The sequence below is a fragment of the Schistocerca piceifrons genome, chromosome X (assembly GCF_021461385.2).
Source record: "Schistocerca piceifrons isolate TAMUIC-IGC-003096 chromosome X, iqSchPice1.1, whole genome shotgun sequence".
Lineage (NCBI taxonomy): Eukaryota > Metazoa > Arthropoda > Insecta > Orthoptera > Acrididae > Schistocerca > Schistocerca piceifrons.
Window position 1 is genome coordinate 277,339,937 of NC_060149.1, and position 12,324 is coordinate 277,352,260.

Below are 12,324 nucleotides of genomic sequence, written 5' to 3' on the forward strand. Positions count from 1 at the left end.
GACACCCTTTGTTGGCTGGTGGAAGAAATGGAAGTCTCGGCATTTGCCTCACAGCCAAAGGAAAACCTCTGCTAAAACCTAGGCTCGAACTGGTAGTGCACTTCTGTGCTGTTTCAAAGCCTTCACTGTGGCATGAATTGCCACCTCAATCCTGTTCAAAAATCTCTTCTCAAGCTAGCTGTAGAGTCTCATCACTTCTGCATTGGCAAGTGCTTCGATCCTAACCAGTAGCTCCACTCCAGGTTCTTGGTCTTAGGATTCTGGGCTACCTGCTGTCACTACAGCAGCTTTATCTCCTCCGTGTCTCAGTGCTGTCTGCTCTGACCCCACACTGTGGGGGCTGGCCTCCCCTTCCACTGTCACTCGTGGAGAAAGGGGGGGGGGGGTGCCAGCTGGCTACAAGGTTGATGGGCTGCTTCCAGTGCACTGTCTTCTCTGGAGTTAATGTTGTGCATTTCCTATGCCTTCTTCACTGCCTCTTCTTCTTAGCAATTTCTTCTGAATGTGTTTGTTTCTTTTCACCAGCATTATTGTGGGCTTTGAAGGCTTTGCAGCCACATCAGCTCACAATATGTGACCCCCCACAGTGAATACATGTTGGCTTTTCTTCTCTCTGCGTACAGTTACAACTGTCATGACTGCCAGCACACCTAATGCATTTTGCTTAATTGTAACAATATTTTGCCACATGTCCTTATTTTTGACACTTACAACATTGTGTCTAATGTCAAATCCTGCTGGGAGAGGCTCGATCTTGGTGTCAAATCCCACGAGGTTCTTCACCTTGAAGATTTCCTTTAGCCTTCTTGAAACTCGCTTCTTGTGATGGATCTACAGCCAGAACAAATGATGGTGGTCTGTTCTTGTTTGTTCAGTTGTGTAGTTTCACCATGGCAGCAAATCTGCAGTTCAGCAGTGTGTGACACACTGATTCTACATCGAACCTCCATGGTAGATCATGTAGCAGATCCATAAATGGTGGTGTTTTTTTCTGAAGTGCTGTTCTAATTGGTTCTTCCAATACGGTAGTCCATCATAATCTTCCTCACTGTATCCTGGTCATTCAAAGTGAATGTCCAGGTCTCTAGTATCATTATCCATTGGTGTGACCTTGGGACATTATTGAAGTTAATCAGTCAGTTCATGGTAGGTCTTTATTCTGTTGTTTCCAGTATAACAGATGAACACCAAATACCCCAGCAGATATTACCTCTTCTCCTCCTCCTCCTCCTCACTATTGTCTTCTCTCACCCTGCCTCCTCTGGCCATACTATAGTCTTCTTTGGCTTTTTGCGGTTGGTACCTCCCATGCTGTATACTAATGTAACACTGACAATTTATGGTGTTGTCAGAACAGCAAAAACACAGCAGTTTTCTTCTAAAAGCAACAAGCACGGCGAATTTGCAATTCATTATACAGCACACAGCTTAAGAGAAGCTTCTGCTTCAATCATTAAAGCTCTTGCTGTGAAACAGATCGCCTTGGAGGTATGTGTGTGTGTGTGTAACAGCCTCCCTATGGCTGCTGGGTAGGACTGCACTGATGGCTGCACTGCACTGAAGGGTGCAAAGTACACACCTCAGAAAGTTTTGTATCACATCGATTCCGAGAGTTCCGGAACCTGCAAAGAAAATTGGAATAGAGATCAACATACCACCACATTTCTGCCCTTCTTATTCCTCATGAAAACTACACATTGCATGTTGTACCACCATACAGTGAGTCCTTCAGAATTGGTGGTCCAGATTGCTGTACACACCGGCTGCTCTAGTCGAGCAATGTCATTATCCTGAAGGAAGTCATTCACAAGATGAGCAAAATGGGGGTGCAAATTGTCGTCGATGAAGATGAATGCCTCGCCAATATGCTGCCGATATGGTTGCCCTATCGGTCGGAGGATGGCATTCACATATCATACAGCTGTTACGGCGACTTCCATGGCCACCAGCGGCATACCTTGGCCCCACATAATGCCACACCAAAACAGCACGGAACTTTCACCTTGCTGCACTTGCTGGACAGTGTGTATAAGGCATTCAGCCTGACCGGGTTGCCTCCAAACATGTCTCCAACGATTGTCTGTCTGAAGGCAAGCTCGACAGTCATCGGTGAGAAGAATGTGATGCCAATCCTGAGCGGTCCATTTGGGATGTTGTTGGGTCCATCTGTACCACGCTGCATGACTGCATGGTGTCATGGTTGCAAAGATGGACACCGCCAGGGACATGGGGAGTGAAGTTGTGCATCATGCAGCCTATTGCGCACAGTTTGAGTCATAACACGACTTCCTGTGGCTGCACAAAAAGCATTATTCAACATGGTGGCATTGCTGTCAGGATTCCTCCGAGCCATGACCCATAGGTAGCGGTCATCCACTGCAGTAGTAGCCCTTGGGCGGTCTGAGCGAGGTATGTCATTGACAGTTCCTATCTCCCTGTACCTCCTACCGAGCGAGGTGGCGCAGTGGTTAGCACACTGGACTCGCATTCGGGAGGACGACGGTTCAATCCCGCGTCCGGCCATCCTGATTTAGGTTTTCCGTGATTTCCCTAAATCGCTCCAGGCAAATGCTGGGATGGTTCCTTTGAAAGGGCATGGCCGACTTCCTTCCCCGTCCTTCCCTAAAACCGATGAGACCGATGACCTCGCAGTTTAGTCTCTTTCCCCAAAGCAACCCCCCCCCCCCCCCAATGGATGAGCTACAGACAACATGAGCTGTGTACCTCCTTCCTGCTGGAATGACTGGAAGTGATCGGCTGTCGAACCTCCTTTGTCTAATAGGCGCTGCTCACGCATGATTGTTGGTTACATCTTTGGGCAGGTTTAGTGACATCTTTGGACAGTCAAAGGGACTGCGTCTGTGATACAATATCCACAGTCAATGTCTATCTTCAGGAGTTCTGGGAACCGGGCTGATGCAAAACTTTCTTTTTATGTGTGTATTTCTTCACTATAAATATGGAGATTAGCTACTGGCAAATTGAGGTTGATGTGACTGACCAATAAGTGACTGGTTTCATAGTACCTGACTGACTCTGAGTTCAGAGATGGGCCATTTGGTCTGCGCAACACCCAAGCCATCTTTGAGAGCGTGATGGACAACCCAATCTGGTGTCTAAATGTATTATGTCATTGTTACCAGGATGAAGATGTTGCTTTCTGAAATATTTCAAGGGTATCTAAGCCTCTTGACAACTGTGCTGAAATGTGTAAATGGAACTGCTTCATCTGAATCTGAGAATGTGCCTCTTTGTCACCCAAGAAATAAAAATCTTTGTGCACCTAGTTAATAAAAATGAAATTCCTCTTTATCGAAAAAAGTAAGAGCAGTAACAGATTTTCGAACTCCTCAGAATATTAGTGACTTTAGAGGCTTTCTTCCAATGTGCTTCTACTGTTGCTTCATAAATGATTTCATTTGTATGGCATAGCTACTACAAGAACTGCTACAGATAGAAGGCAAATATTCTTGAAGCAAGGAGCAAGAATATTTGAGATATTTTCTGTTCTTCCAGAATGCATAGCTGTAATGTTATCCTTTGATGGAACTTCTTGCAGGGATCATAAATGGTATGGACTGTAGAAGACTGCGGCTCCAGATTGTGAAAGCTGCTAGAAAATGTTCGTGTAATGATTATTGTTCTGGCCAGTTGTCTGCCTTTTAAAAGCATACTTATGCCATCATCAATGAAAAGAGTTCTACTTGACAACCTGGATCCACAGTTAAACTGTGAAGCTCTAGTCAGGTGCAGAAAGATATTCAGACTCATAAAAGAAATCTATATGTCAGTGACAGTCATAACCTTCGCCCACGAGAACTTTGGGTCACCATTTGCCATGGACAGCAGCAACTGCTGTGAAGGGTGTGTGTGTAGCAATAGACAAACCAGTCAAGGTAGGTCAACTCGGTGTCATTTATGGAGAATCATACGACTACTGACTACCCCTAGGTATTTTCTACTATGAGCTGCCAATAGGTCCCAGAATGACTAAGAAACATCAACCATTCTGCACCAATTCAGGTCTGGAGTACAGGCAATACCAAAGAAACAATCTAATGTGAAACACAATTTGCAACACTGGGTATCATATCCCTCTTAACTCAGTACTTCGGTATGGTGGCTCCAGCTGAATGATGAATAAATCATATGGAAGTGGAGAAAATTCTGCAAGACATTATTCGGCTGTCAGAAGGTTCGTGAAGAAGAAAGATTGCATGTGGCATTTATGTATTGATTACCAAAAATATATACCTATTGTCAGGAATTTGACACTTTGGACTGTCTTTTTTTTATCATCTTCATTCCATTGCTGATAGGGATGTTGGGGCCTGTTTTCAAAATAATGTAGTTTGGGCCAGAGAATATTTGGTACATCTGTGGGGACACAATTTATTTTATCTTTTGTGAGGACACCCTTTGTTGGCTGGTGGAAGAAATGGAAGTCTCGGCATTTGCCTCACAGCCAAAGGAAAACCTCTGCTAAAACCTAGGCTCGAACTGGTAGTGCACTTCTGTGCTGTTTCAAAGCCTTCACTGTGGCATGAATTGCCACCTCAATCCTGTTCAAAAATCTCTTCTCAAGCTAGCTGTAGAGTCTCATCACTTCTGCATTGGCAAGTGCTTCGATCCTAACCAGTAGCTCCACTCCAGGTTCTTGGTCTTAGGATTCTGGGCTACCTGCTGTCACTACAGCAGCTTTATCTCCTCCGTGTCTCAGTGCTGTCTGCTCTGACCCCACACTGTGGGGGCTGGCCTCCCCTTCCACTGTCACTCGTGGAGAAAGGGGGGGGGGGTGCCAGCTGGCTACAAGGTTGATGGGCTGCTTCCAGTGCACTGTCTTCTCTGGAGTTAATGTTGTGCATTTCCTATGCCTTCTTCACTGCCTCTTCTTCTTAGCAATTTCTTCTGAATGTGTTTGTTTCTTTTCACCAGCATTATTGTGGGCTTTGAAGGCTTTGCAGCCACATCAGCTCACAATATGTGACCCCCCACAGTGAATACATGTTGGCTTTTCTTCTCTCTGCGTACAGTTACAACTGTCATGACTGCCAGCACACCTAATGCATTTTGCTTAATTGTAACAATATTTTGCCACATGTCCTTATTTTTGACACTTACAACATTGTGTCTAATGTCAAATCCTGCTGGGAGAGGCTCGATCTTGGTGTCAAATCCCACGAGGTTCTTCACCTTGAAGATTTCCTTTAGCCTTCTTGAAACTCGCTTCTTGTGATGGATCTACAGCCAGAACAAATGATGGTGGTCTGTTCTTGTTTGTTCAGTTGTGTAGTTTCACCATGGCAGCAAATCTGCAGTTCAGCAGTGTGTGACACACTGATTCTACATCGAACCTCCATGGTAGATCATGTAGCAGATCCATAAATGGTGGTGTTTTTTTCTGAAGTGCTGTTCTAATTGGTTCTTCCAATACGGTAGTCCATCATAATCTTCCTCACTGTATCCTGGTCATTCAAAGTGAATGTCCAGGTCTCTAGTATCATTATCCATTGGTGTGACCTTGGGACATTATTGAAGTTAATCAGTCAGTTCATGGTAGGTCTTTATTCTGTTGTTTCCAGTATAACAGATGAACACCAAATACCCCAGCAGATATTACCTCTTCTCCTCCTCCTCCTCCTCACTATTGTCTTCTCTCACCCTGCCTCCTCTGGCCATACTATAGTCTTCTTTGGCTTTTTGCGGTTGGTACCTCCCATGCTGTATACTAATGTAACACTGACAATTTATGGTGTTGTCAGAACAGCAAAAACACAGCAGTTTTCTTCTAAAAGCAACAAGCACGGCGAATTTGCAATTCATTATACAGCACACAGCTTAAGAGAAGCTTCTGCTTCAATCATTAAAGCTCTTGCTGTGAAACAGATCGCCTTGGAGGTATGTGTGTGTGTGTGTAACAGCCTCCCTATGGCTGCTGGGTAGGACTGCACTGATGGCTGCACTGCACTGAAGGGTGCAAAGTACACACCTCAGAAAGTTTTGTATCACATCGATTCCGAGAGTTCCGGAACCTGCAAAGAAAATTGGAATAGAGATCAACATACCACCACATTTCTGCCCTTCTTATTCCTCATGAAAACTACACATTGCATGTTGTACCACCATACAGTGAGTCCTTCAGAATTGGTGGTCCAGATTGCTGTACACACCGGCTGCTCTAGTCGAGCAATGTCATTATCCTGAAGGAAGTCATTCACAAGATGAGCAAAATGGGGGTGCAAATTGTCGTCGATGAAGATGAATGCCTCGCCAATATGCTGCCGATATGGTTGCCCTATCGGTCGGAGGATGGCATTCACATATCATACAGCTGTTACGGCGACTTCCATGGCCACCAGCGGCATACCTTGGCCCCACATAATGCCACACCAAAACAGCACGGAACTTTCACCTTGCTGCACTTGCTGGACAGTGTGTATAAGGCATTCAGCCTGACCGGGTTGCCTCCAAACATGTCTCCAACGATTGTCTGTCTGAAGGCAAGCTCGACAGTCATCGGTGAGAAGAATGTGATGCCAATCCTGAGCGGTCCATTTGGGATGTTGTTGGGTCCATCTGTACCACGCTGCATGACTGCATGGTGTCATGGTTGCAAAGATGGACACCGCCAGGGACATGGGGAGTGAAGTTGTGCATCATGCAGCCTATTGCGCACAGTTTGAGTCATAACACGACTTCCTGTGGCTGCACAAAAAGCATTATTCAACATGGTGGCATTGCTGTCAGGATTCCTCCGAGCCATGACCCATAGGTAGCGGTCATCCACTGCAGTAGTAGCCCTTGGGCGGTCTGAGCGAGGTATGTCATTGACAGTTCCTATCTCCCTGTACCTCCTACCGAGCGAGGTGGCGCAGTGGTTAGCACACTGGACTCGCATTCGGGAGGACGACGGTTCAATCCCGCGTCCGGCCATCCTGATTTAGGTTTTCCGTGATTTCCCTAAATCGCTCCAGGCAAATGCTGGGATGGTTCCTTTGAAAGGGCATGGCCGACTTCCTTCCCCGTCCTTCCCTAAAACCGATGAGACCGATGACCTCGCAGTTTAGTCTCTTTCCCCAAAGCAACCCCCCCCCCCCCAATGGATGAGCTACAGACAACATGAGCTGTGTACCTCCTTCCTGCTGGAATGACTGGAAGTGATCGGCTGTCGAACCTCCTTTGTCTAATAGGCGCTGCTCACGCATGATTGTTGGTTACATCTTTGGGCAGGTTTAGTGACATCTTTGGACAGTCAAAGGGACTGCGTCTGTGATACAATATCCACAGTCAATGTCTATCTTCAGGAGTTCTGGGAACCGGGCTGATGCAAAACTTTCTTTTTATGTGTGTATTTCTTCACTATAAATATGGAGATTAGCTACTGGCAAATTGAGGTTGATGTGACTGACCAATAAGTGACTGGTTTCATAGTACCTGACTGACTCTGAGTTCAGAGATGGGCCATTTGGTCTGCGCAACACCCAAGCCATCTTTGAGAGCGTGATGGACAACCCAATCTGGTGTCTAAATGTATTATGTCATTGTTACCAGGATGAAGATGTTGCTTTCTGAAATATTTCAAGGGTATCTAAGCCTCTTGACAACTGTGCTGAAATGTGTAAATGGAACTGCTTCATCTGAATCTGAGAATGTGCCTCTTTGTCACCCAAGAAATAAAAATCTTTGTGCACCTAGTTAATAAAAATGAAATTCCTCTTTATCGAAAAAAGTAAGAGCAGTAACAGATTTTCGAACTCCTCAGAATATTAGTGACTTTAGAGGCTTTCTTCCAATGTGCTTCTACTGTTGCTTCATAAATGATTTCATTTGTATGGCATAGCTACTACAAGAACTGCTACAGATAGAAGGCAAATATTCTTGAAGCAAGGAGCAAGAAAGATTTTCTTTATGGTTGAGGAGATGCTGAAATCTTCCCAAGTCCTGTCCCTTTTTATGTGAATACAGAGATGGAACTACACAATGATTTAAGTGATCATGGGCAAGGTACAATTCTAATGCAGTGCTGAAAGAGTACTCTCCAGTTCCAAGAAGAATTACTCTCACAGAGAAATAGTGTCTATCTGTTGTTTGGGCAATCAGTAAGTTCTGCCCCTATTTATGTGGTAGACCATTCAGTGTTCTGACTGAGCACCCTTTTTTATGGTGGCTGACAAGGATGAAGGATCCACAGGACAATTGGCAAGATGTGCACTAAAGCTTCAGGAATACGTAATCACAGTTGTACCGTATTTACTCGAATCTAAGCCACACTCGAATATAAGCCGCACCTGTGAAATGATACTCGAAATCAAGGAAAAAAAATTTTCCCGAATCTAAGCCGCACCTGAAATTCGAGACTCGAAATTCCAAGGGAGAGAAGAGTTTTAGGCCGCACATCCAAATCAAAACATAGTTGGTCCATTGTAATTCAGTTTAGGTCGAATGAATGACGATACAGCTACAGTAGTTTGGTTCGAGTTAAGCTTAGCAGTTAAGCTTTACCATGTAGCAATTGCTATGCGTCAGGTGCTCCATCCGTATTTATACGGGTACCATTCCTTTATCACGTGCTTCGTCTGGTTTGAATTGATTGCTTATTTTTCTTTGATCTGGCAAGTGCCGTTATAGGTGTTCACGTCATTCTAAGCTGAAAATGCATTACTGTACTGTGTCATGCATTGTTTGTCGCATTCTGATAATGAGTGTTTATGACCTGCAGCAGCTTGCTTTTGTGCGCGCAACAGCCGCTTAAAAAAAAAAAAAAAAAAAAAAAAAAGAGGAATCGTCTCATTAGCGGAACAATGGCAAGAGACTGCTTGCTATTTGCTATTACTTACACTGATGCTTTCTTTGATAATGATCAACAAGAACCAAATAATAGACTGCGTATGATAGAAGATGTTCTGAACGAGCGTTTAGCGAAAATTTTTCTCCGGTTGAAAATCTTTGCAGACGCCTCTTTAGTACATTACATTCTGTACAGAAATTAGTCATCTTAGATTTAAAAATCTTGTCAATTGCCGTGCTTCATTTCTGACTGTATCACTATTAGGCATAAGAACAATACCAATATAAACATGACATGATATGTATATTATTCCGCATTTGCTGTTGTCTCACTCTAGTTTCGTAGTTTATTAGGCAGACAGGAATTATATGAGATAGCAGCAAACACGAAAGAATACAAGGCAAAATGTTTATATTCGTATTATTCTTATGGTGAAGAGAATACTGCATATGATTCACAATTCATAAAAGTTCTTATTAGCAATGATCTCTTGTCCCAGGTAGGAAAAAATTCAGACAAACAATCTTGCCAGTCGGATTTTCGTAGTACGCTGAAATGCTGCTACATTCAAAGATGAACAATATGGAATTTGTATTTACTTTGTTGGATAATGTATGAAAATGCAGTGGTCGAAACTCGGGGCGGTGAAAAAAGCTCGTCTTCCACTTTTTTTTTTTTTTTTTTTTTTATTTACTGACGCAGGGGTTTTGTCGCCAGTATTTATCTTTGTGCCTGCAAATCATACCTGTGTAGCGCTACATAATTCGACGGAAGAAGTTAGTTGTGGTGGCACCTACCAACATTTTGCAGAACTGCCGCTTACTTTGCACTCGATTCTAAGCCGCAGGCGGGTTTCTGGATTACAAAAACTGGAAAAAAAGTGCGGCTTGGATTCAAGTAAATACGGTATACAGAAATGGGCATAAACACCTGGATATCGACTGCCCTTCACAGTATCTCCTGGTGCTGATGATAACCCACTCATTATTGCACTGACAAACATTGCAGCCAAACAAAATGAATATCCAGCATTCCTGAAGTTCACAGATGCCTTAATGAAGGAAGAAACTGTCACAGGAGAATTCAGATTCTTAGATGGAACATGGTATAAATGGAATTAGGGTCCATTGGGATGGAAATGTTTGCTTGTCATCAAAACTCCTTTATGGCCCACCATAGTGAAGTATTTTTGTCAATACTCCATCATGTCATCTCAGATTTGCAAATATCCTTGACAGAATCAGAAGTAGGCATCATTGACCAGGTCTCCACCAATCTGTCTGACATTAAGTAAGCCACTTTATTGTCAACAGTGGAAGCATGTATCTCAGTTGCCCCCAGGACATCTGATACCAAATCCTCTTGTAGTTGTTCCCTTTCACTGGAATGAAACTGAATTTTTGGAGTGGTTTTCAAAGTTGACAAATGGGTATAAATGGATAATAGTGTGCGCTGACTACATCAACCACAACTGTCATCAAGAGTGCCAAAGCTCCAGAAATTGCCAGAATCCTTGTAGAAGGGGTATAGAGCATAGAGCACAATGTGTAATGATTGATGTTTGTGGAAAAGTATTTCAAGTTGTTGGCAGATATTCTCTTTATGTATGTTGACATTGAAGATAGATGTTCAGGTATGATGATGCTTGTGATTTTCACAAACTACACAGCAAATCTTAGGACAACACAGGTTTCATGCCATTTTTCCTGATCCATGGTCTTGAGGCTGAAATAGCAATGGATACTTAGTTTCCGTTTCAACCTTATGGTGCTCAGGAGGATTACACCTAACAGTTCATCACCACAATTGATGAAGCAAGGTAGCTGGTATACATATGGAACTTGGCTGCCCAAACTAAGGACTGTAAGGACTGTGAATGTTAAAACTCCAAACACTGACCTATAAGTTATAAACCAAGCACATTAATTTGGATTTTTACACCTGTGCTGGAGGTCAATCTAATAGAAAAATTATTAAAATGCTACTTTAGTCTTTAATGCATCCTCCGTAATGTCCAAAGTCATGGGTGATGATCCTACATCAAGGAGACAAAGGTGCAAAGACATTACCCATGTCCTTCACATGAATCCCTATCATAGACATGAAGTGCAGTTCAACAACAGGAACTTCCAATATGAGGACCACGTAAGACCTGCCCAGTGATTTGATACTTCAATGGAAGTAACTGTATTTGAATTTAGCAGTGATCTTAATTTTGTGTTCTCACAAGAGGTGTGTAAAAACTGGTTTAAATATTTGTCTTTTAGAATGCTTCATACTAGGCATCAGTATATAATGGTATAGTGCGTTACCGAGATAAATATTGGCATCAAAGTTAAAAACTAGTTTTCTCCATTTTATAGGAAATAACGTAATGGTGAAAGGGTGAAAAAACTCGAAAAAATCTTCAAACATCCTCAAGGACATCACCCCAACTGCCTCATGCAATTCCAGGAACTCAGGAACACACCTCCAACCAACCAATTGAAGATATGAAACGAGAAGACGAAGACAAGGGTACAGTGTCAGGTGCTGAGAATGATTTGAGAAGGAAAGCGCCTGTTGATGGTGACAAGGCTGATGACTGACTGTACAAAAGCCAGATTGTGTAAAGTACTATGCAAATAAGTTCACATGCTCCCATTCCTGATGCACATGGTCATGTGAAATATGTAACTGTGCTTAAGAACTTCGAGTATTTACTACTGGGAGTGCTGTTCTCATTACTCAGTGACTCTGTACATAGCACACATTTGTTGTAACTATATTCAGTGTGCAGTATGTATCAATTTTGTCCTACAAATACTGTGTTTTTCTTGTATGATGTATTGCATATATGTGCCATTATCTTCAGGAGATGTGAAATGTCTGTATAGTCTTTTACAAAGCAGCTTTTAGTAAAAGAATGTTGTTCTCTAAATATTTTGTTATGTGAAAAGACAGCAATCAAATCAGTGCTGCTGTTGAAATGTTATAACTCAAAGTGGGATTTATACATTCTGGGTAACATTATGATTCAATATATACATATTGAATGACATCATGATTCAAAAAGGAAAAATTGAGCCTTTTATGAAAGTAGTTTTTTTTTGAAGTGTTATTTTATACCAGTGTCTGGCACTACTTTCTTTTTGCAGTGTTTCTGATGTGATGATATGTCCTTTATGTGTGTTTATGTATTTTGGTAGTTTTTCTCTGTTTTATTTGAAAGAGTTCTGTATGTTTTATTGAAAATGTATTGTTTTCAATATTTTGTTACTTTGTCTGACTTTATGCTTATCTCTCTTTCATTCTAAATATGTTATTTATGCCCTGTAATTGGTTGAGAACATAAATAAGATGAAATTGTAAAGTAAATAATGTTTTAGCTTGTCATCATTGCAGTTAATACTCATGGAAGAGTCAAGAATAATTATATTGTGTCTGTTGATTTGCGGAGAATGTTAGAACTTCAAGATGTAAGTGATGAAAGCAACAATATTTTAACATGTTGCAGAATGTTAAATTATGTAGCGAGTTACTCAAAGAGAGCCTCA

At 42.4% G+C, this 12,324-nt stretch overlaps 1 protein-coding gene across 1 annotated transcript in view; it reads left to right on the forward strand.

The window, feature by feature from the left end:
* The window catches only part of LOC124721312 (vacuolar protein sorting-associated protein 26B-like), a 70,966-nt gene extending 59,002 nt beyond the window's left edge, over positions 1-11,964 (forward strand). The window contains exon 7 of the mRNA XM_047246225.1: positions 11,152-11,964. Coding sequence (XP_047102181.1) covers positions 11,152-11,163 — 12 coding nt within the window. The 3' untranslated portion in view covers positions 11,164-11,964. The remainder of the gene's footprint in view (positions 1-11,151) is intronic.
* The last annotated feature ends 360 nt before the right edge of the window (positions 11,965-12,324 follow it).